General features: G+C 36.8%; 1 protein-coding gene across 14 annotated transcripts in view; it reads left to right on the plus strand.

The window, feature by feature from the left end:
• Positions 1–26,628, plus strand: part of FHOD3 (formin homology 2 domain containing 3) — a 719,587-nt gene that overhangs the window by 480,852 nt on the left and 212,107 nt on the right. For all 14 annotated transcript variants that reach the window (XM_007486745.3, XM_007486741.3, XM_007486739.3 and 11 more), the window contains exons 8-9: positions 10,801–10,895; positions 17,055–17,198. In XM_007486745.3, the coding sequence (XP_007486807.2) occupies positions 10,801–10,895; positions 17,055–17,198 (239 nt within the window). The remainder of the gene's footprint in view (positions 1–10,800; positions 10,896–17,054; positions 17,199–26,628) is intronic.

Here is a 26,628-nt window from a genome sequence, read left to right on the forward strand (position 1 = left end):
GGAGAGCAGGGAGAAGTAATTATGTTTTTCTCCAAAAGATTTTTAAAGTAAACCAAGGATTTGGGTCTTTGGAGCTGTTTTAAACTGGTCTCCCAGATAGGCAAATAAATAGACTGATCAGAGGAAACAGGAAAGCTTTGTTTGGACAATTTATTTTAGATTGTTTAAATGTTCAGTCACTAAGAAATCAGTAGCTCCACTTCTTTTTGGAAATTCTAGGTTTTGTAAACAAATAGAACAAGGAAATAAATAAGGATTCCCTAAAAAGAAAAAGTAGAAAAGAGCTGGGGAAATGAAACCCTCTGAGATTTTTCTCTCCACACCTGCCCCTCAAAAAGAGAGAGAAAAAAAAAACTTTAGTCAGCTTTCAGCGAAAAGTTCATTTTATGATTTCAACTAGGGGGAAAGCCAGTTTGGGGAAGTGGGGTGACATACATGTGAGAAAGGGCAAAAGCAAAGTAGTCAGAATACAAAGTAGCTACTCATGAGATATCTGCTGAATAAACACATGAAAAATAAGATGAAAGAAATAAAACCCACTCAATTTAATTAACTTGACTTTTTTTTCCTAAGAAGCTGACATGAAAAAATGGTTCAACTTAGTCCCTAGCACTTCCTGATGACTAACACATTTAAATGGTGGGTTTTTTCTTTGTTCTTTGTTTTGTGTTTTTAATCTTTTTTGTCTGTACTTTGGGTCACTGTGCCCCCCAAAAGTAGGTGGTCAACTGCCTACTGGTGACCCTCACTGTATTTAGTTCAGACATATCCTGATAACAGATTTATCCTTGATGCCATTCTGTTTCGGTAGATTTTGTCAGAGCTTACATTCCATTGGCATCACTTTTGAAAACCCCAGCATTGCCTCTATGCTACCATGATGTAGTAGGGGCGGAGTTTTGTGTTGGTTCTTTTTGGAGGGACACGACAGGACAGTGTATAGAAGATATTATTGCCAAATATACAAGAGAAATGAAGTAACTGGCTGGCTGCTCATGTACTGACAATGAGAGAAAAAAGATGGAAGGCTGAATGTTACATTGAATACCTTTGAGGTATTTAAAGAATTACAGGAAGGGAGGCCTCTGATTCTTTGTAAAGCTTCTTGAGTGCGGGGACCATTTTGTTTTGTCCTTGTATCCCTAGCACATAGTGCTGTGCATCTCACATAGTAGGCTCTTAAAAATGCTGGTTGCATTGAATTGGACTGGATTTTCAGTAGTTTGGTAAAGAATCCCAGAGAATGAGAAAATATGAAGATGTTTTGGTCTACACCATTGAATGAAATACTTTGACATGAGACAAAGAACAATAATGCATCCCCAGGGAAGCATATAACATCTAAGTGGTGTGGGACCTAGCACATAGTAGGTACTTAAGAAATGTTGATCGATTGATTGATAGATAGATAGTGGATAGAGAACCAGATTTGGAGTCAGGAAACCCGAGTTGGAATCCTGTCTCAGATACTTAATTGTCATGCAACGGAGGGGAAAAAGAGGTCACTTAACCTTTCTGTGTCAAGTTTTCTCATTTGTAAGATAAAGGGGTTAGATTTGATGGTCCCTGAGATTCCATCCAAGGTTCTGTTCATACCTATTCTAGGTCACCAGAGAGATTCTATTTCTTCCTTCTGTGGGTTGTTTCAGCGAATCCAAATCAAGTTCGTGACCCCTGTCCTTTCAGAGCAGACAAGTCCTTTTCATTAACCTGTGTGATCTTGGTTATCAGATATAAGCCTGGGGAACAGACCAGACGCAATGGCTTCTTCTGGAATTTTCATCATAAATCGTGGAGCTTACTAATTAGGTTCAGCACTGCTTTTGAAGAAATGCCATTTTTCATTCAAATGTAAGGCGATGAGATATGACATAATTCTTAAACATGTGTACCACACATGATTAACAGGGAAAAAAATCATAATTCAGCTCTCCTTCCAAGTGATCCCATCTGTGGTTCCAGATCTAGAATATCTCCACATGCACAGCAAAGTACAAAGCAGCATGGAAGCCAGTGACTGCAAGAAATCAGCCTATAATGTCATTATTATTTATAGTAGAAATATATATGTATTAAGGGCCCACAGTGTATTTATCAATCATGCTGAAAGGCACGGAATGTGCCCCCGACTAGCTTCTATGCTAATGTAGACAAACACATGTAAAAGACATTTTGCCAAATATCTCATTTTCCTTTGGGGTCAGTGATGACTAGAAGAAGAAAGTTTTGGTTCTGAGTTTGGGGGAAAGAAGCCTGTGGAATTTCTTGAAGGAGAAACATTGAAAGGTGAAAGAACACTAATCAGGAAATCTAAAGACTTAGGTTCTAGTTTTGGTCCTGCCACTGACTGAGCAGTGAGTTTGATAATACCAAGTAACTTCTCCCTGGGTCTTAGTTTCTTTAGCTATTTAATGGGTGAGTTGGATCAGATTGCTTCTAAAAAAAAACCTGAAGAGGTACATGGAGTTATTTGTTGCTATCAACCCTGATAAGAGGCAACTCCTGGAAAGGTTGAAGCTTTGGATTCTTTATATTAGTCCTAAGGCTTTAGTTGGGAAGACTCATCTTCCTGAGTCCAAATCTGGCCTCCTACACCTTAGGAGCTGTGTGATCTTTGGAAAGGCACTTAATCTTGTTGGCCTCAATCTCATCATCTGTAATATGAGCTAGAAAAGTAAATGGTAAATCACTCCATTATTTTTGCCAAGAAAACCCTAAGAGGGGTAGGGCACATCTGAAAATGACTGAAAAATAAAGTTCCAAGGGGCATAAGAGGCCATTGAGTCCAACCTCCTCATTTTTAATGAAGCAAACTGATGCCCATAAAGATTAAATTATTTCTCCAAGGTCACATAAGTAATAAGGATTAGTGGTAGGATTTGAATTCTTTTCTTCTGATCCCAGAGTTGTACCATGGTCAGATAAAGGTGGTATGTGTGTGTGTGACAGAGAGAGAGCGACAGTGAGACAAAGAGAGACAGAGAGACAGAGACAAAGAAAGAGACAGAGAGATAGCGAGACACAGAGACACAGAGATCAAGAGATAGAAAAAACTGAGAGAGATAGAATGAGAGTGAGAGACAAAGAGACAGAGAGACAAAGACAGAGAGACAAAATTTACCTAAATTTCATCTTTTTAAATTTTCCTTACTCCTGGCCACTGAATTTCAGTAGAAAAGTAATTGCCCAGGCCAGTTGTCTAAAGATTCATTCATTCATTCATTCATTCATTCATTCACTCAGTCAGTCACTCACTCATATATCCATTCATTCAGTGAATTCAATAGTGAAAGACCCTGATAATTAATGGCATGTCCCATCCCTCATAATTTCTCTAAGTTAATTTTAAAGATTGTTTGAGATATAAGAAGGCTATAAATCATAATTATATGATGAATATATAAATTATGATTCTATGGCTTGAGCAAAAATTGAATTAAATTTAACTGATTTAGTTCTGGTATATGTTCATATTAAAGGAGTAAAAGTCATGTATATACATGTATGTATGTACATACGTATGTTTACTTCTTAGCCTTCTGCATGCTAGAAAGAAGATACAAGTTCAAATCTGACTTCAGATAACTTACTAGCTATGTGATCCTGGGTAAATCATCACCTCTTTTTGCCTCAATGTCCTTATCTATAAAACAGAGATAATAATAGCATCTACCTTCAAAGTTCATTGTGAAGATCAAATGAGATAATAATTTTATAGTAGCTGGCATGTAGTAAGTACTATATGGAGATTAGCTATTGTTACTATTATTATTGTTGTTGTTAATGGGCTGCTGAAGGGGGCAGCTGGGTGGCCCAGTGGATCGAGAGTCAGGCCTAGAGATGTGAGGTGCTGGGTTCAAATTTGGTCCCAGACACTTCCTAGGTGGGTGACCCTGGGCAAGTCACTTAACCCCCATTGCCTAGCCCTTACTGATCTTCTGCCTTGGAACTGATACACAGTATTGATTCCAAGACAGAAAGTGAGGGCTTAAAAAAATAAAAGTAGCATACTGGAAGGGGTTATATATCACATATTGGCCTGAGAGGAGAAAGCAAAAAAAAATTTTTTTAATGCTTGGATAATTGTTTCTACAGTTCAACAAACATTTATTCAATTATCATATGCCTTGTTCCAGTGGCTCATTATGACATATAGGCAAAGCTCATTAATTTCCTAGAAGCTTTATCAGCATAGGGCAAGTCCTAAAAGATGCCATCAAACCAAAAGAGCTTTGGAAATGGGTCCAGTGATAGGTTGTACATGTGACTTTTATCTAGGGACTCAGCCTAGCTAAATCCAGAGACTCATCAAGAAAAAGTTGGCCACAGAGTAATGAATTTTTCCTGTGAAAACAATACACAAAGACCATCATTGGAGGGAATCTCTCTCAATGATATTGTCATCATCCAGAGTATGGATAAAGCACATAATACCTGGCATGTCATTGGTACATAATAAATGCTTGCTGATTGATTGCTTAATACGTGTTTTGTATAGGACAAAAAAGAACCAATGAGGCTAAATGGTTTTTCCAAGATTGCCCAGCTAGTTTGTGGGAGCCATGATGAAAATCTACATTTTCCAATTTTCAAACCAGTGTCCTTTCTACTGTATTCCAAGGCATTTCCCTAAAGGAGTTTCATCGTGGAAGAAATCTTGTGTCACAATTGAGAAATAAGAATTTAAGTGCTTCCTGAGATCAGAAATGAAGGTTTCTGTTAAGGAAAGGGTTCTTTATAAATGGTCAGGATTTTCTAAAGACCTATTTACAAGAACTGCAGACATACAAAGTAAGTTTCTGGATTCAGAAAAGAATGCAACACTTGACATAATATATATTTATTACATTCTTTCTTTGTGTTAGATCCTAGGGATACAAAAGATAAAATGATATTGTCTCTGCCCTCAAGGAGTTTATATTGTATTGGTAGGAATAATATGTGTATATATTGCACATATATAAAATGTGTATGCATGTATCTTAGCATACCTGTGTATACGTATGTATGGGGCAGTTGAATACAGTGGAAAGAACACCAGGGTTAACATCAGGAAGATCTGAAATCAAATGTAGCCTCAAATATTTGCTAGCTGGGTGACATTTGGGCAAGACATTTAGCCACCTATTTGCCTCAGTTCTTTATCTGTAAACTGAGGACTCAGTGGAGAAAGAAATGGCAAATCACTCCAGTAACTTTGCCAAGAAAACACCATGGATAAAAGTCCATGGGGCCATGTAGAGTCAAAAATGACTAAGCAACAATGTGTATGTATATGAAAGATGCATATAGGTGTCTATACACATAGGTGTATATATTTGTACATACATGCAGATGTGTTTAATATATTTATGCCAGCTATATGCAAAATAAACACAATATAATTTAATTTGTGAGGGAGGGCACCATTGGCTGAGGAGATGGAGATAGGAAAGGTCTCACCCAGAAAGTGATACTTAAGCCGAAATGTAAGGGAAATGAGAGATTCTAAGAAAAGAGGTGAAAGGGGGAGGGCACACAGTCCTACAGACAGCTTGCACAAAAGCATAGAGACAGAAGGTAGAACATCACAGGTGAGGAGGAGCAAAAAGACCACGTTGCTTGGACTAAGGATTGTATAAAGGGACTGGAAAGGCAGATCAGAGCCAGGTTGTAAAAGAACTCTAAATGCCAAACAAAAAGGATTCCTATTTGATATTAAGAGGCAAAGGGAGCCCTTGTTACTTGTGCTGGGGAGGAATAAGGTCAGAGGTAGACATACCACTTTGACTGCTTCGTGGAAGATGGATTGGAGAGAAGACTAACAAAAAGACCATAGTGATCCTTTAGGCATAGGTGGTTGTGGTATGTGGAGTAAAGGAGACAGATGAGAAAGATGTTGTGCAGATAGAATCAGCTGTTCAGTCATTTTTCTTGGTCATTTCTGAATTTTCATGATTCCATGTGAGATTTTCTTGGCAAAGACACTGAAGTGGTTTGTCATTTCCTTTTCCAGCTCATTTTATAGATGAGGAACTGAGGCATAAGGTTAAGTGACTTGCCCAGGATCACATAGTTAGTAAGTACTCAGGTCCTCCTGACTCCAGGGATACCTTGCAACCCTGAAAAATCAATAGAATTTGTCAATTGACTCTTATGTAAGGTGATTTGGGGTGAGGGGTTGAGGATTGTGTACATATATGCATGAATGGTTTGTATGTATTTACTCATGTATATGTGAAACATGTATATATATGAAACATCTGTACATGTGTGTATATGTGAAGTCTGTATGTATATTATGTATGTCTGTATAACATATATGCACATGTACCATCTGCACCTGTATGTATATGCCCTTCCAAATGTAGAGGAGTTTTCCAGAGTTTTTTGAATGTCTAGTCTGTTCTATCTCACTGCTCCCATTTTTTTCTTACTCTTCATTTAGAAACCACAAGAAGACAATATAGTAGTAAGAATTTTTTAAACTGATTATGTATCTTCTTTGAACTGAATAAATCTGTTCCACATGTTTTCTGGAACATGTGAAAAGTGCACCAAAAATATGAATTCTTCCTCAGAAGACTGACTCTTATGAATACAAATGCCACCACTAAAACAGATCATATGCATGTCTATATAAACTACCCTGACCTCTTTCTTGCTCTTGTTCTCTCTATAACTGCCTACTTCATATTTCCACTTGGCTGTCTAAAACCAAATTATTCTCTCTTCCCCAAGTTCCTTCCTCATCCATTCCTACTTCCATGGACAGTAAGTAGCATTGTCTTTCCATTTATGCAGGTTGAGAACCTTAATTTCTTGTTTTTCTGCCCCACATTATCATTCCCCAACAACTGCCTATTCTGACTTCTCAGTAGCTTTTCATCCATTTTCCTCCTCATATCCACTGCCATTGCCCTACTGGCCTTTTTTTTTTTTGGTCTATCTTGGTATCTCTAGTGGTTAGCAGAGGGCCTGGTTAGCAGTACCTGATATAAAGTTGACCCTAAACAAATTTTTGTTGGCTGATTCAGTAACTCAGTTCTATATACCCATCACCAAAGTCTTGAACTGTTTCACTAACATTCTCCCTGAACTTCCCATCCTTAATATATGCCCTAATACTTCACAACCCCGATAATTTTCCTAAATCATAGCTTTGTGTGGTCATAATCCCCTTCTAGAAATCATCAGTGACTACCTGTCACCTATAAAATAAAGTCCCAAATGATAATCCAGGTATTCAATCCACTGAATTGCCCATTCCTATTTTCCTCTTTATTTTCATCTCTCACTGCTTTCCACAAATGCTTCCTGCAGTCAAACTAGTCTACTCATTATCCATAAAGCATGAGATATATAATTCACCCTGTTCTGTTATCCCCATTTTTCTTTATTTCATAATGTTCTCCTCAACTCATTTTTATATAAATTTGACATTTTCTTCAAAGCCTAGCAAAAATACCACCAAGTCCAAGAGTATTTTCTGATTATGCCCATCCCACAAGGAACCATTCTACCACTTAATTCGAATAGTACTCAATATTGGTTCTACCCAATTAGCTCTTACTACATGCTGACCGATATCTCTATATTTTATTGTAACTTGTCTGTGTCCTGCCCACCCCATGTAGTCTATTAGCCCTTTGAAAGAAGGAGCCATGTCTAATGTGTCTTTATATCTCTCAAAGAGCCCAGGAAAGAGTAGGTTGATGATTACGTTTGCCATTATTGCTTGACAATCATGATTGAAAGGAGCATCTGAATGCAATTAAGAGGTTGGATTAGAATGCCTTTGAGGGTCCTTTCAGCTCTCTCTATATGATTCTTTGAACTGGAAAAGTCCATTACAGAATATCACTTTTTTTCTGAAACCATAATGCATGGGAAGCATATTTTTCCATCTATAGGACAAGTTTGGGAAAAGTCAATCTGCCAGTTAGATATTGCTTATGGGTTTTGTATTCAATAATCAGATTTTATAGTAGTAAAGACCTTAACCTCTCTTCTAGCACAAAAATCTCAACCCTGTACTTTCCTGTCAGATGATTTTACATCCAGAGGGTATGCTTGAACTCTATTGGTGATGTACATCCAATTACTTTAAGAAAGTTTTTTTTTGGGGGGGGTAGCAGTATGCTGGTAAATGGTTACAAACTAGCTCTGAAACAATGTGTGCAAAACACACTTTTATATTTAATCTGCTTAAATAACATTTTCTTCATCACTTTCTTAACTCTAGGATGATAAACAAAATAAGCCAAGTGTAGCATTTGCCACTTTCTGAGATGTCAATGATCACATGGGACATTTAACAACTAGCTTTCCAAAGTTAGTTTGATCTGACTTCAGCACATCTTTAGTTTTATCCCATTGTTGGACTGTACTGGAAAATATAAAGCTCTTTCTTTTGTTAAACTGAAATTGTCTCCATATATCTTCCACTTGTTGATTCTAGTTGTGCCCTGAGGAACAATCCAGAGCACCACTGATTCCCTTCTCTACATGACAGCCCTTCAAATATTTGAAGATAACTATCAAGTTTTTCCTTAACCAAATTCATTCCAGGATAAATAGCTCCTATTTCTTCAATTATTCTTCATGTGGGAATTTGTTGACAGGAGTGGTATCATATTCTGGAAGCAACCCCCTCCCCATTTGGTTGAATTTCAAGCTTTAGCCCTTTGATGATTCCCACAGACAGCGGCTATAAATCACCCAATTTCATTTTCCCCCAAATCTAAGATATGATTAGATAGTTCTTGAAAGAGCTGGGGAATTCCATAGACATTGTGTGCATTTCAGTCAGACATCTGACCAAATCTCTCCTGATGTCCTGGCATATAGACGGAGAGATGTGTGCTAAATAATAGCGCACTTAGGAAGATTCAAAATGGTTGAACATTTAAACCCCAAGAGCGCTTATTAATTGGCTGTTGGGAAGTTGGGAGGCCATCTCCAGTGGGAGGCTTCAGGGCTGTATACTGCAAACTTTAAAGGACTGTATAAATGTGAATTATTATTATGTGTTCCTTTGAGACATGTGCTCTATCATGATTTGTTCTTGTGGTCAAAGGCAAAGGCTCATCATATGCAGCTTTGTGTAGCACAGGGTCTAGCATGGTGATATATTTACAGTAGATGCTCCATACATATTTGTTGAATCACTGGAAAGAAGGGAGATCGGTTGGAAACAGGCAGGAAGGAAACAGGTATTTAGGAAAGTAAATAATTGACTTTTTGTATGTAGATAGTTCTTTTGAGAATTAGACGATTCTAGCAATATATATTTTCCTTTTTTTAAAAATATCAAATGACTTATTTACAAACATGTAGTTTTACTGATATAGTATGATATTTCTCATGTTATGAATTTGATATGGTCCTAAAATATGGTAAATTATATTTTCAATTGAACAGGGATGCTCACAATGGTGTAGTGGGGAGGGAAGAGAGGGAAGCAATAAATAGTTTGAAGTATATGATCTCTGTAGCCTGCAGTATTTAATCCTTTTATTAAGAGTTGGATATTGGTTAGCATGAATAATCAGCTCTTAATTTTTTTGTTCTAGAAATCTGAATTGGGAAAATATTTCCCCCATGCATTAACCTATAGCCTTAATGTAAAATGTAATATTCCATAATTAACCTTGTGTGTAGCCTTTTCTTAAAGTAGGGCACATCTATAAAACTTGCACTTAATGTTTATATGAGTATTTTCAGAAAGATGAGATGTAGCACTGTATAGGGAAAAGAACACAGGACTCGAAGTTAAGAGGTATAGATTTTAGTCCTCACACTAAGACGCCCCTCCAAATACTCCCAAATCTTCATGCACTCACAGCTACTCCAACATTATTAATTAACTTTATGATATTGTTTGGGCTGTTAGGTGACTTGGGTACAGAGTGTTGAGCCTGGAGCCAGGAAGACTCATCTTCCTGGGTCCAAATCTGGTCTCAGACCTGTACCAGCTGTATGATCCTGGGCAAGTCACCTACCCTCTTTGCCTCAGTTTCCTCATCTGTAAAATGATCTGGAGAAAGAAATGGCAAACCATTCCAATGTCTTTGCCAAGAAAACCCCAAATCAAGTCACAACGAGTCAGATATAACCAAAAAAACTGAATAAGACTAACAAAATGATATTGGTAAAAAGGAGAATTAAACTCAATATCTCAAAGTTCTCCTCAGTTGTAAATAAACTCTTACAATTCTATGAACCATGCTACAGAGTGGTTGTATGAAAATAGTAATATTGTCTCTTGTCTCCAAAGGTGATGATTTAGGCCAGCAAATAAGGAACTTGTCCCTATCCCAGAGTGAGAAGCAGGTTATGAGGCAATGAGTTTAGAAGTTTCCCTTCTCCTTCCCCAGTTCTATGGAGACTCTAGTGATGATGACTCACATGGGCAGCCAGCTAGTGGAGAATGGACTTTGAGAAAGGGATTAGGAAGGAGGAGCCCTGGCTTTGTGCCCTGGTCCTACCACATGTGAAGTAAGGCAATTGGACTCAATGACTTCTAAGTTCCATTCCAGCACTTAAATTCTGTGAGTCTATGAATTATGGTATGTAAAAAGAATGTATAATTTCTAGTCAGAGGCCTCTGGAATTTCTGAAGAACCTTTAACCTGGGGCTTCTCCTACTTTCCTCATAGTTTAACTAAAATGTGCCCCTCTGAAAATTTCCATTTGAAGACACTCTTTTGGGTGCTGTCGCTTTAGGGGATGTGTGATTTAAGTTGTATGATATATGTCGAACACAGTAAATCAGAGCATAAACAATTATTTCTAATGCTTTCTGCTTTTCTCTCATAGGAGTCAAGCCATGGTCAAATATAATGGAGATCTTGGAAGAGAAAGATGGAGTTGACACAGAGCTGCTGGTTTATGCCATGACTTTAGTGAATAAGGTTAGTACACAAATTAGTCTGGATTTCATGATCTGAATTGCAGCCAAACCATATAAATCTTCCCAATTTGCTAAGAAGACAGGAACAGTATACTCTTCAGTCATTTGGACAAACATTTATTAGGAACCTACTAGGTTCTCCCCCTTACTTGTGCTAGACATTGGGCCAGATACAATTTTTACAGGACACTATCCATGCTCATGTAGGACCTAACAGTCTGGTTGAAGAAGAAAAAACAAACCCAGAAAAATAAACTACATATTAAAATTAGATGAGCACATGAAATAAATGCAAGTAACTGTGAGGTCAAGAGAGGAAGAAATTGCTTCTAGGGGATGGGGGAAAGAATGGCTGCATATCAGGGAATAGTTTATTTGATCAAGGCTTTGAGAGATGGTGAAGATATTAGCAGGAAGAGGGATAAGAGTAGGGAAATTCTAGAAAAAACACTGATTTATTCTGTTTTCCTCCTAATAGTTAGCCTTAGAGAAGACATACTATATAATTACATAGCACACTATAATATGTGATACAGTAATACAATATATGCCACAACATATATGAGCTATGATATGGGTGATATAATATGATAGGATATAAATTGTCTATGAGAGGAAGCATGGTACATAGGTAGCAACCAATGACTTATGGGCCAAATGTTAGCCTGCTGTAATATGGCCTGAGAGCTGAGAAGTATTTTTACATTTTAAAATTAAATTTTACTGTATTTAAAAATGTCATTACCATCCTTAACTCTTATGGCTCTAAATGGACACTTACCATTTCAGTGTCCCCATGCAACTGTACAGGTAGTCCGTTTATGTGAGAGGTAACAACTGGATAACTTGAATATTAATTACACTGATTTACCCATAAAATTAAAAGAATTGAAGGAAAGTCTCAAACATTGATTAAATCCTCTGTGGAAGATTTCTAGAAAGGCGGGAACAAGAAAAACACAGGAAAAAAATCCTGATGCAATCAGTAGTGTGATCTAGGGCTCATGAGTATATCTACTGACTTCCTCTAAAAATAAATTGCAATCATTTTGTAGCCACCTTAAATACCAAGATCATACTTTTGAAAAGAATTTTCTTTAAAAATGGAAGATTTTAATTTATCCTTGCAAACTGCTCTGAGACATAGGAAAGGGCTTAAGAAGATTTTAATTTTTATTATGTAATAAATTCTGATCCCTGATTGCAGGAATGCTGATACATATTTATAATAGGGGAAGAATCTTGTGTTCTTCCTTTTGCCCCACTGTAATGGCAGCTAGGAGTTATATGTTCCCACTTGGCTTCTTTTTCCACATGCCCTATTGAGTTCTTCAGTTATAAATTCAAAGCTGTCCTTTGACTGTAATGGCCACCATCCTGGTCTAACTCTCAGTATAGGGACAGGTTTTAGCCTCAATCTCTTAACCTTAGTCCTACTCCCATTTTGTTAGGAGTTATCATTGTGGATTCCCCTATTCTTCATACTTGGCAACTTTTCAAACCTGTACATAAATTATTTCATCCCTAAAGAGAAGAAAATGGAACTTAATTCAAGAAGAGGGGAAGGAGATAGTATGGTTGGAGGATGAGAGACTTTTCTTTTTTTGACTTCTAAGTTATAGAGCTGGATTGCTGCTGCCTTACTCCATTGGAAGTTGCTAAAATAGTTGTTGATATCTACTTTAAATCTTATTTTCTACTCCAGAGTGTATCGTAGAAAATAATAGAGGAAGTTAGGTGGTTCAACAGATAAAACATAAGACTTAGAGTCTGGAAGACTGAATTTGAATCTTACTTCAGACTTTCCATCCTGTCACTTTATCTTTCTCTGCCTCAGTTTCCTCATCTGCAAAATGGAAATAAAAATAGTATCTACCTCACCGGGTTGTTGTGTGGATCAAATAAATTAATATATGTAAAGTGCTTTGCAAACCTTAAAATTCTATATAAATGCTATCAGTAGTAGTAGTAGCAGCAGCAACAGCAGCAGAACAATAGCAGCAACAGTAGCAGCAGCAGGAGTACTAATGATAAATGGCTCCACATACCTATCAATTCATGAATCCCATCACTGGACTATGCACCTCTCTCTATTCTCTCTTAATAGAACCTGACCTTTGTGAAGGAAAATAAAGAAACCCAAGATATTACTAATACAGTCCTTGTGATGCTTTATATATCAGGTCATAATGATGGAGGAATCATGCTTTAAGAGATTACATTCTCAAGCTATACACATATATGGAGATACATATCCACGTGTGCTGGCTCCACCGAGCCACTCCAACCACCTTCCCCCCATTTACCCCTCATCCAGATTAGAATAATTACCTCCTACTCTGTCATTCTGTCCCCAGTGTCCCACCTCTTCATTTTAGCTCTCCTTTATACAATTGCTAAAATGATTGTATTAGTACATGAAATCAATCATGTTATTTTGTGCCAAGGATATTTAATATGGTGTGATGAATATAGAACTATGTTTTTGCATGATAGCTCCTGTATAACCCATATCAAGTTGCTAACCATGTCAGGAAGTGGGGAGGGAAGGGAAGGAGAGAATTTGGAACTCAAAATGTTAGAAAATGAATGCTCAAAATTGTCTTTACATGGAATTGGGAAAAATTAAAACATTACTGAAGAGTTTAAAAAATTAGTGTGCTCTCTTTGCCTAATGAATGCCTATGAATTCTTTAGCCTTGCACTGTAAGCCCTCAAAAATCTGCCCCTAACCTGCCTTTCAGTCTTAGATGTCGGATTCCCTTCACATATTCACTATCCACTTTGAACTGAATTATTGGTCTGGTCTTCTTCTGCCCCCTACTGTCTCTGTGTGCTTGTGCAGACAACCTAAGGACCTGAAACCCATTCCTTCTTCTTCATTTCCACTTGTTACAATCTTTTCTTTCAAGAGCCATCAGCCCCCAAGAAATCCTCCTGAACCACCAAGCTGAAAATGACTTCTCTCCTCAAAATGTTTATACTGATTTTTCTGGATGCTCTTCACACCTTAAATTATATTTATCTGTGTGTTGTCCCATCTATTAGATTAGAAGCTTCTTAAAAATAGGGCCTGGGTTATTTTATTCATTTTTATATTCCTATTATCTGTCAAAATGATTTGCTCATAGTAGTTGCTTCATACCACTTTGGACACTCATTAGCTATGTCACAGTTGATAAGTCACAACCACTCTGAGTCTGTTTCCTCAAAAGTATTTGTGTGGCTTTATGCTTTAATAACTTACTAGTTTAACTAACTTAAAACTACACTTTTACACTTTTAGAACACTCTAACTGTGGTATCTACTTACCAGAGTTGTTGTGAAGCTTCAAATGATATAATTTATATAAATGCTTTACAGACTTTAATGTACTACATAGAAGTCAATCATCATATTATTATGTGTTCCACTGAAACGATTGTTTTTTTCTGATCACTTTCTATTTGGTTTTTCTAAGCCAAATTCATGGAGAGTCAAATCTTGAGAGAACAGAGGGTACAGCTGAGTTTCTTAGCAGAAATCAAGTTCAGGGGAAAGGACATGGTAGTTGGGGAAGTGTGATACAATTAAGATATACACTTTCAGAGTGGTAAATGCAGTGTTTTATGGGATACAATGTGAAGAGCACCCAAAAGTTTGGATTGGGAGAGGAAGGGGCAGAAGGATGAATTTGGGGAAGAATTAACACCCTGGATTCTGGACCCTCGCATTCAGGGACCTACCTTTCCAGCCCAGCATTATAATATATTACCCCTCTTTCTACATTCTTTAGCCTAGCCAAACTGCCCTTAGGTGGCACCACAGATAGAAAGTTAAGCCTAGTTTCAGGAAGACTAAAGTTCAAAGATGGCCTCAGATATTCACTGTGTGACGCCGGGCAAGTCATTTCACCTCTACTTACCTTCGTTTCCTCAAATGTAAAATAGGGTTGATAATAATAACACCTACTCTTTCGTATTACTGTGAGGATTGTGAGTGTTTAGCACAGTACCTGGCACATTCTGGGCACTTAATAAATGCTGTCGTCATCATCATCATCATCATCATCATCATCATCATCATCATCATCATCATCATTCTCACTTCCTAGCACACATGAAGAACTGTGCCTTTGTGTGATCCCTGTACTTGGAATCTTTCCCAACTAGGCTTCTTAGAATTCTTTGTTTTCTTCAAACTCAGCACATGTTCTTTCCTTTAGTATTTCTCAATTCTTCCCAATAGATATTGCCTGCTCACCCAATGCTGCCTGGTATTTATTTTGTGTATTTTCTGTATGTGGTGAGGCAATGTCCTGGAGTGGACAGAGAACTGGTCTTGCAGTGCAGAAGATTCCCCTTCTGCCTCTGGAACATACTAATTATTTGACCCTGGAAGAATTATTTAACTTCTCAGTATCCTATCCCAACCTTTAAGACTAGAAGCTGCAAAGATGGTCTTGATCCACATTGGTAAAAGAAGTTACTTATCAGAAGCTTTCTACACTAGTTCTCAGATTTTTTTTTGGTCAGGGCTCCTTTAAACCACTATGATCAAGTATATATTTTCTAGGACTTCATAATTTAAAGACCATTGTCTTGGCAGTTTTCTGTGTTTATTCCAGAATGCAATTCTGAAACTAAACCTGATAGTGTTTCTAATTCATCTTATACTCTTTTATTCTGATTTTAACATTCTCCAAATAAAATGAACATTTCCATAAATATGACCGAACAGAAAAAGAGGATTATACTCAAAACTACAGAGTTCTATTTTGTATCACTTGTTTTTATTTTCACATATAAAAGAAATTTCACCTAAAGCTTCCAAAGCTGTCCTACTCATCCATTAAGTTTTTTCTGATATTATTGTGACTTTATTGATCAATATAGGAAAAACCCTGGAATCTGAGTTAATAGAGAAAACCTTTTTTATTATAGATCCCAGAAATTTATGTTAGAGAAGGCTATATTGAAATCTATCAACATCTGTCCCAGTGTACAGGATGAGCATGGGTTCCCTGAACAGCTGGTTTTGAAAAGTTCTTTAGAAAAACATTACTCTTTTCAGCCTACATTAACATATACAAAGGACAGGAAAGTTTATATGCAGGATAAGTAAAGGAAATAACCCTGGATTGGGAGTCAGGAGATGTGAGTTCTATCCCTCCTCTTCCACTAACCAGATGCATGTAAGTCACATCAAGTCTCTTAGGTTCATGGTCTCCAGCTGTAAAATGTTAGGAATGAATTAGATGTTCACTGAGGTCTCTTCTAGATCTAAGGTTTGATTCTAAAGATCTGGTATAGAATTGAGAGTGGCCTGGTGGACTTTGTTTATTTAGCCTTTTACTCAGTCTCTCTTTTATAGGTAAAGGAGTCAAAGAGAAGTCAATAAGCTCAGAGTAGGCACTGATGTCTTCTTCATCTTTGATGTTTACATAAAGCTTTTCATGTAGTAGTTCTCAGTTCAGTAGTTGGAGGTCCTCTGCTTAGAAAATTCTACTTCTGCTTATAGAAAGTTATAGTTAAAATAATTTAATCAGGTGTTCTTAATATTTCAATCAACAACTAAAACATCTTCTCACAATATAGCACTTTAAGTTTTACAAATACTCTTAAAACCTCAAAACTATCCAAGTATATTGGTTATATGAAAGTCTTCATTTTAAATATGAGGAAACAGAGGTTCAGTAACATTACATGACATATATGGTTGTTGTACTCAGTAGATGTCTGAATGATCCAATGAATAAATTGAAAGTTATCAGCTGGATTTTTCTTTTTTGTTGTTGCTGCTATAATATTTTTTATTTTCACATTCTAAGTCCTATAGATCAGAGAAGCCTCTGTTGAATTTTAATCAAAAGAGAATGATGATAATTTAGCCAAAAAAGAAAAAAAAAGAATTTAAGTAATTTAGAGAGTTTATTGCCCTAAATCTGGTTTTTATACATTTTGAAAGCAGTTTGCACAAATGAGTTCATGTTGTTTTCTTAGCCGATCTGCTCCACTTTGATGATGTTGTTCATTTTGTTTTGACTGGGATCAATGACTGCCATGTTTTTAAAAAAAAAGAAAAAGAAAAAATTGTTGGGAAATATTGTTGCCAAATCAGCTTCTCTGGGCAGACTTGCTGAAATCTTTTAAAACTGTGAATGTTTTTTTCTCTTCTCAGACTCTATCAGGATTGCCAGATCAAGATGCTTTCTATGATGTGGTAGATTGTCTGGAGGAGCTCGGCATTGAAGCTATTTCTCAGAGACACTTGAACAAGAAAGGGACAGACTTGGATTTGGTGGAACAATTCAACATCTATGAGGTATCCCAGTCTGCCCTTTTTTATCCATGTGCTGATAGATTGAAAGGAAAATATAACTTGAGAAAAGCTTGATAATCCTTTCTATTTTCTTTTCCCCCTAATATATTATTTATTTCTTTAAATCTTTTCCAATTAAATGTGTATATTTTTAATATCCATCCATAAAAAAAATTAAGTTTCCCTTTTCTTCTGTTCCTCCCAAACTCCCCTACACCTTGAGAAGGCAAGTGATATGATACTGATTATACATATGAAGTCATGCAAAGCATTTCCATATTAGCCATGTTGCAGAAGAACACACACACACATACATAAACCCTAAGAAACATGAAGTTACAAAAAATCTTTCAGTCTGTACTCAGAGTTCATCAGTTCTCTCTCTGGAGGTGGAGAGCAATTTTCATCTTGGCTCATTTGGAATCGTCTTGGCTCATTGTCTTGTTCAGAGTAGCTTCTCTCTCCTAATATCAAAGAGAAACAGCTGACTTCCAGAAGCACCTCATGTGGATGTTTTACAGGATTACATACTGCACTGACATTCTTGATGAGAGTCATGCTTCAAAGTGGAGATTTACTTGGCTCTGGGGCAACAGTTGGGTCCAGAATTAGAACTCTTCCCTAAGAGAAAATTATACATTGAACTAATTAAAATTTAAGGCTCTTGGACCCATATGGATTGGCATGTGTTATCTGAATTTTATTCCTGACATGGCTCAGGACTTAATGTATATGTCTATGGTAGTGCTCAAAAGCACATTAAAGTCTTTCATTTTCCTTTGAATGGATGAATATATAATGTTCTCATTTTGCAGGCTCCTTCCATGACTCATATCTTAGTTCCTTCATAGCTTCCTATAGATATTTCTTGTCTGAGTCTTCTCATCCACCATGCTTAGAGGACGTTGGCCTGCTTCTTGTTCTTTAGATATCTTGGGGTCAGAAGTATATCATTTAGACTGTCTTATCTGTTTGCTCTCATTCTCACTCCATGGCCAATCCTCTTTCCTTTTGTCAAAGTTATATTATCCTCAGTGATATCTTTTATGTCACTTATTGCACTTAGGAACTATTTATCATTATGATTCTTTCAAAATTGGAATTGGTCCAATGACTTAAAATCACATTAAGTTACTGGGGAGATATGGGTTTGAAGATATTGCCTTTTTTGGTAGTAGAAGTGGCATTGAGCTGTTTGGGATCATTGAGAGCCCTGATGTATACAACAAACATTCTTTTATGTAATTTCCCCTAATGAAATGAACCCCACGTTCTGGGGGGAAATATTTCTGGCAAACTATGAGATCTTTAACAACCCAATAAACACTTATTAAGCTGGGTAGCTGGTGTCTCAGTGGATTGAGAGCCAGGCTTATAAATGTGAGGTTATGGGTTCATATGTGACCTCAGACACTTCCTCACTTGTGTGACCCTGGACAAGTCACTCAACCCCCTATTGCCCAGCCCTTACTGCTCTTCTGCCTTGGAACCAATACACAGTATTTATTCTAAGACAGAAGATAAGGGCTTTTAAAGAAACATTTATTAAATACTACTGTGCATAAGGCAACGTACATGGGACTGTGGCTACAGAGATGAAAAATGACGTAATTGCTATATCCAGAGTGTTAGCAAACTCTGCTCCCCAAAATATTTTATATTTGCTTTGCATATATATTTTAAATTTACTTATTTGTGCGTATATTAGTTTTCAACACTACCATTTCTTTTCCATAACCCCATCCCTGCAATAAACTCTTTGAGCCAAGGTATGTTTTCATTTTGTCCTTGTATCCCCAGCACCTACTATGGCCCCTGCTACTTAATCATTATTTATTTAATTGGAACTTAATTAAATTGAAATGAGTTAGCTTATAGTCAAGTACTGGTATAAGACTTAGACAGATATCACTAATGCTTCATGGAATTTACTCCAATATTTCAGTGCATCCATGATCTCATTGTTGTTTAGATTTCCCTCAACTATAGTTTGCCACCCACCCTACTTTTTCATCCTGTGTAATTATTGTCAAAATACCATTATTTTTGTCATTCTTTTCAAAATTGCCTGACCCTTCATGACCCCTTAGGGTTAGTTTTTGATAAAGGTACTAGAGTAGTTTGCCATTTCCTTTCCCAGCTGATTTTACAGATAAGGAAATGGAGGCAAGCAGGGTTACGTGACTTGCCCAGAGTAAGATAGCTAGCAAGTGACTGAGTCCAGATTTGAACTTAGGGAGATGTCTTGCTGGCACTGTATCCACTGTGTGACCGAGTTGCACATATCTCCTGATAACCTTCCATAAATCATCTAAGCAACCTTCTGGCCATTCTCTTAACATTCTCTGGTTGCAAATTCCAACAGCCAGTCTGTTCATCTGTTATTCTTTACTCACACTACAAGGTTGACTCATATCCTTTTCTAACCATTCTAGATGACATATTTCATACCACTTCATGATTATAAGTCATTGGTGGTGATATACTAAAACCTTCTTATGTCTGCCATGTGTCTCTCCATTGCTCTTTGAGAATACCACAATTTTGATTCTTCAGAGATTATGGTTTCTTTATGATTCAGTCATGCCATTAACAGAATAGCACTTGTGTTAAAAAGATAGATATTTGTGTCAGGAAGCAGTTTTAGATTATCCAAAGTGCTGTTTAATTTTCCAAATACACTCCAGCCTTTTATTTAATTCTGAGCCCAAGTAATTTCTAATCTGAAGTGCCCATCTAAGATGGCTATACTTGTGGACTTAACAGACTTACAGACTAATGAATTGTGTTTCATCATTTGAAAAACTAGGCATTATTCATCCATTTTATTTTTCCTTTATAAATTATTATGAATCTCTTTTGAGTGACCACAGATTTCATGAATGAGGCAACCCATGTAATCACAAGATAAATTGAAAGTCTTTCCCAGCAAAGTCTATCTATCTATCTATCTATCTATCTATCTATCTATCTATCTATCTATCTGTAAATGTGTATATGTATAGACATATGTATATATGATATATGTTTGTATATATTGTTAGATTTATATGGTTGAACTGAATTTTTAATTTGTAGTTGGTCACCAGGGATTTAATTTCTAAATCCCACAATGAATTACTAAAGTAAAATGGAATTTATGGTAGTTTATTTTTACAATACAGGGAAGAAATTAAGGAAAAGAGAAAAGAGGAGAGAGAGAGGCAGAGCTCTGGCTCCTCTGAGCCAAGTAGAAATTCTAAGTCCTAGCCAGGGGAAAGGAGTCTCAAGAAAATGGGCCTTTCTCAGAGGTTCATACCTCCAGAAAGGGCAAGGAAACTAAGTCAGCCTTTACACTCACCATGGTGACTGTCTAAAAGGAAAGCAGTCTGAGATATCCTGCATGAGTTCCTCCAGGGGTCCAGTTCCACAGCCAAGTGTCTGTCCAAGTCTGAGTGTCTGTCTTCCAATCTCTCCTCAAGTGTCTGTATTCCAGTCTCTTCTCCGAGTGACTTTTCTTCACTCCAAGCCCAAGTGACTGATCTTGATTCCAGTCCAACTCCTGGTTACTGAATCTTGATTGATTGATCTATAGATTGATCCTTGTGTGCCTCTGTTTCCTCTATTTAAAGACCTTTTTCTCTTGTGTCACCTCCCCTAAATTTTTACATCTACCAATCACAGCAGAAGCTCCTCTCCAGGACTGCCCATTCAATGTATGAAATGGGTGACACCTTTTGGAGTTAGTTAACACCTTTTTGTAGTTAAAATTGGTAGATCTACTTTAAATACTGAGTTAACACTTCGGGGGTTTAAAAATCTAAAAATAGACAGGAGATTACAATTTAATCTTCCCTGTCAAGGAAGAGTTAAGTACCTTCATTGTTACAATCAGGAGATAGCCAAATACAATCTTCACAATATACATGTATATACTATATCTATATATACATAATGCACACCTATATGCATACACACATATATTAGTCCATAAATATATGTGTGGGTGTGTATATATCTCTGTATCTATATGTATGTATATAGCTGTTTGCCTGTAGTCCCCTTCCCTATCTCAGATTGAGTTATTTGAGAGCAGGAACTGTCTCTGGCTTATCTTTGTAACCTCATTATTTAGCACAATGCCTGACACTTGGCATGTGTTTATTAAATATTTTTTTGATTGAATGCAAGTGAAGGAAGCATGAAAGGATCACTCCAGACTGAATACATAAGTGAAGATGTCATGAGGACATGGGGCAGCGGATGAGGTCTGGAAGGAAGATTTTGACATGTGAGATTAGAAGGAAAAATATTAGCACTTTGCTTGAGACATGGTAGAAGGTAGGGGGCATGTGCAAATGTGCGGCTATTCAGTTGGAATAAAGGAACAGTTAATAATTTGGTTTGGCTAAGATGTATAGAAAATAAAGAAGAATATTGTGAAATAAAACTGGAAAGGAAGGTTAAAACCTGAGTGTAGAGAGTCCTAAATACTAGACTAAGGGATTTTGCATTTTAATCCTTTGGTGTTAGGGAGCCACTGAAGATTTCTGAGCAAGAGTTTTGTTCAGACATGGACATTCAGAAGATTTCTTTAAGACTTGGGTGAAGGATTCATGGAGAGTATGGAGCCTTGAGTTAAAGAACTGGTGTAGGAAGTAATTAAAATAGTCTGGGCCATGTAGTGTCCAACTCAAATAGAAATGTATCCCTGAGGCCACATAACTTAGAAACCACTAACTTAGAAACTAACTTAGAAAACCACATTTATATATTATATATATATATTATATATTTTTATATTATATATTATTTTTTTGTTAAATATTATTATATATAATATTATATTTTTTTTTGTTAAATATTTCCCAATCACATTTTTTAAAACCCTTACCTTCTATCTTAGAATCAATATTATGTACTGGGCCTAAGGCAGAAGAGTCAAAAAGGCTAAGTAATGAGAGTTATGTGGACTGCCCAGGGTCACACAGGAAGTGTCCGAGGTCAATTTGAACCCAGGACTTCCCATCTCCAGGCCTGGCTCTCAATCCACTGATCACTAGCTGCCCCTTTAAGAGTTTGTTTATATACACAGGATAAGTTGTTGTTCAGTCCTATCTGACTCTTTGTGATTCCATTTGAGGTTTTCTCCATTTCCTTCTCCAGCACATTTTTTTCTGTTTTACAGATGAAGACCTGAGGCAAATAGAGTTAAGTGACTTGCCTAAGGTTACACAGCTAAAAACTATCTGAGGCCAGATTTGAACTGAGAAGAGTATTTCTGACTCCAGGCTCAGCACACTATCTATTGCACCATCAAGCTGAACCCCGACCCAATTACATTTTAATCTGGTTCTGGTGTAGTTTTGCAGACTATGAGACTAATCTGGTCTAGGCAATATCTAGTGAAATCCAACTCAGGGCGGTAGGAGTATAAATTGAGGCAGGAGGCACAGATACAACAGACATTCTGAGGGATAAACGGCAGGACTTGTCAACGAATTGAAGAACTCAAGAAGACCTCAGGGTTTCAAATTTGGTGGCTTGTAGTATAGCAAAATCATTGGAAGGAAATAGGAAATAAGAAAAGCAGGAGATGGCAAAGTTGTGGAGAGAAGTTGATGAGTTTTGTTTAAGGTGTATTGAGTTGGAGGTTTTTGCTAAGCATAGAGGTAGAAATGCCCAGAAAGCATGTGGATACATAGTAGGGAAAAGGCCAGAATTGGAGATCAAATTTTGGGAACTATCAGCAAGAGGTGATCCTTGAAGTCATGGAGTTAATGAAGCTTCATATCATAAAACAAACAAACAAACAAACAAAAAGCCCTGCATGATTTCCCATGGGTAATCCAAACTGTTTTCTACCTCCTATTTTAGTCTTGGATTTTATTGTCCTTTTGAATTGTCAGTAAAAGTTATAATTACAGATGGACAAGTTCTAAAGTATATCCCCCCTCCAAGCACATATCAGGCCAAACTCTTTTGCATGATTTTGGGTCTCATTTAGGAGGCTTTGACTTGTTCTGGATTTGACACAATCTGCAAAATGTTAAATATAGACAAATGAGCACTGGAGAACCTCTCCATTCATTCCTTTTTTCTATTTGGACTCTGCAGTGGACATCCTGTAAACTAGTGGCAAACCACTTTTGATAACCTGTCTCCCTGTTTTATGCTTCTCTTTACGTGAATAATTACAGAATCATAAAAGTCTTCTTTGTTGTTACTTCTCTAAGTAAATTTTGCATAGAATTAAAACCTTTCTGAGGCACCACCTCACATCTGTCAGACTGGCCAATATGGCAGCAAAGGAAAGTGATAAATGTTGGAGGGAAAGTATCAAAATTGGGACACTAATTCATTGTTAGTGGAGTTGTGAACTAATCCAACAATTCTGGAGGGCAATTTGGAACTATACCCAAAGGGCTACAAAACTTCTCATACTGTTTGGCCCTGTAATACCACTAACTGTGTCTGTATATCGAAGAGATCATAAAAAGGGGGAAAGGACTTACTTGTGCAAAAATATTTATAGTAGCCCTCTTTGTGGTAGGAAAGAATTGGAAATTGAGGGAATGTCTATCAATTGGGGAATGACTGAACAAATTGTGGTTGGTGGATGTTGATAATGGAATTCTATTGTGCTATATGAAATGATAAGCAAGATAATTTCATAAGAAGCTGAAAACATCTACATGAGCTGATGCAGAACAAAATAAGCAGAACCAGGAGAATGTTGTACACAGTGACAACAATATTGTGGGATGATTGGCTGTGAAAGACTTCACTACTTTTAGCAATCCAATGATGGGGCAATTCTGAAGGACTTTTGACAAAGAATGCTCTCTACCTCTAGAGAAAGAACTGTTGCAATGCAGATTAATGCAGATGCAGATTAAAGAATACTATGTTCCACATTAGTTTATTTACAGTTTTGTTTTGGGATTTTGGTTTTATATGAGTATTCTCTTACCACAATGACCAATATGGAAGTATGTTTTGCATGATAATACATGTTTAATCCAGATCAAATTATTTACCATTTCCAAGAGAGGGGAGAAAAAGAGGGTGGGATAAAATTTGGATCTTATAATTTCAGAAAACACATGTTGAAAATTGTTATTACATATAATTCGGAAAATAAAATATCTTTGATTTTTTAAAAATTTGCATAGGAGATATCTTATCAGAGGAATCATAAGTAGAGTCCAAATGTAGCCACTAATATAATCATTTATCACAAATATCTTCCCAGATCATTCCTATTTTTCATTGTTTGTTTCATTTTAGTGCTCTTTGGGTAATCTAACTGACTTAGACCTCTTATTAAACTTTCTTTAAACTTCTTTTTCCCACTTCCACATCTTGACCCTATTCAGTTTGACTCAACAAGCATTTATTACTCAGTACTATGTGTTAGGCAAGGTTAGGTAATAGGATACAGAGAAAAAGACAGAACAATACCATCTCTTGAAGGGTTTGCATTGTCTTGGGAAGGTGACAATTTGTACACAGAAATATCCAAAATAATTCAAGAAAGAGTATCAACAACTTAGGGGATCAGGGAAGACTACCCAGAGGAGTAGCACCACACAAAAGGAACCATGTAGGATGATAAGGATTCTGAAGACAGAGACAAGGAAGGAGAATGTTCCTAGCCAAGGAATACAACTGATGCAAATGAATGGAGATAGGAGATGGAGTTTGATCTAGAGGTAATGGTCCAATTTACAATAGAAATGCATGAAGGTGGTTTTCTTATGATATTTCTTTTTTTTAAAATTTAATTCTTATTTCTTTAATTTATATAAAACCCTTACCTTCCTTCTTGGAGTTAATATTGTGTATTGGCTCCAAGGCAGAAGGGTGGTAAGGGCTACACAATGGGAGTTCAGTGACTTGCCCAGGGTCACACAGCTGGGAAGTATCTGAGGTTAGATTTGAACCTAGGACCCCCCCCCCACCCCCGGACTCTAGGCCTGACTCTCATTCCACTGACCTACCCAGTTGCCCCCTCTTGTGATATTTCTTGAAAAGCGTTCATCATCAGTAGGTACCACTTAATTATTTGTCATAGGGCATTATAAAACTTGGGATGATGATCAGAAAATGCTATACAATGGATATTATTTCTTAGTATTCCAGGTTAGAGTTTCAAGAAAATAAAAAACAAACCCTCTCTGAAGATGTTGGGAGCTTGTAGGATCTAAGAAAATATGAGGTTTGTAGGATAGACTTCCCCAAGATGAGCAAATTCCATTCCTAGTCAGGATATACATACTCTTTCCTAGATTCTCATAATATATATATATATATATATATATATATATATATGTATATATATAACTTTAAGGGCAGCTAGGCAGCTTAATAGATAGAAAGCCATACCTGGAGAGGGGAGGTCCTGGTTCAAATTTGGCCTCAGATACTCCCTGTGACCCTGGGAAAGTCACAACCTCAGTTGCCTAGCCTTTCCTGCTCTCCTGCCTTGGAACCAATACCTGGTGTTGGTTCCAAGATAGAAGGTAAAGGTCTTTAAAAAAAGAAAAGATAATACCACAATTATATTTTGGTTGAAACCATCCAAAGACTTGTTAAGATTAGATTGTTTACATATTTTTCTTGCCAAAGAAATTTGAATTACAATAGACCTCAGTGATAGACCTTGGACTTAAGGGTCCAGGGCAGTAGTGAATATATTCTAAGGTTAGTTGTTTTGATGAGGGAAGCAAAGTAAGGGAGGAGAAGGTAAAGAAAAATTAGGAAGAAATATGTGTTTACACACAACCAAATTCTTATTTTTCACTTAGTCTTTCACTACTCATATCTCAATCTTAACCCATTATGCACTGTAAGGGATAGTGTACTAGATAGAGCTCTGGGCTGGAAGTAAAGAAATCAATAATTCAGATCTGGCATTAGGATACTTATTAGCTGTTCTGTCTTGGACAAGCCACTCAATCTCTCTTTGCTTTGGTTTTCTCAATTGTGAAATGAGGAAAATAAGGGCACCTGCCTCACAGGTTTGTTGTGAGGATCAAAGGAAATAATATTTGTAAAGTGTTTAGCACAGTCTGTCATATAGAAGGCACATGATAAACACTAAGTATTAATAGCAGTATTATTCTCCCTCTCAATCTTTGTTTTGAGTACCTTTCTCAGATTTTATCTATGTGGAAACTTCTAGAATTATATTATTCCCCTTTCTTCCTCGCTTCATCCAATTCTAAAAGACCTTCTGAGGAAGGAGATGGAGAAGAAGGAGAGGGAGAGGGAGAAGAAGCAGCAGCAGCAGTGGGAGAAGAAGAAGAAGAAGAAGAAGAAGAAGAAGAAGAAGAAGAAGAAGAAGAAGAAGAAGAAGAAGAAGAAGAAGAAGAAGAAGAAGAAGAAGAAGAAGAAGAAGAAGAAGAAGAAGAAGAAGAAGAAGAAGAAGAAGAAGAAGAAGAAGAAGAAG

Source organism: Monodelphis domestica, chromosome 3 (assembly GCF_027887165.1).
Source record: "Monodelphis domestica isolate mMonDom1 chromosome 3, mMonDom1.pri, whole genome shotgun sequence".
Lineage (NCBI taxonomy): Eukaryota > Metazoa > Chordata > Mammalia > Didelphimorphia > Didelphidae > Monodelphis > Monodelphis domestica.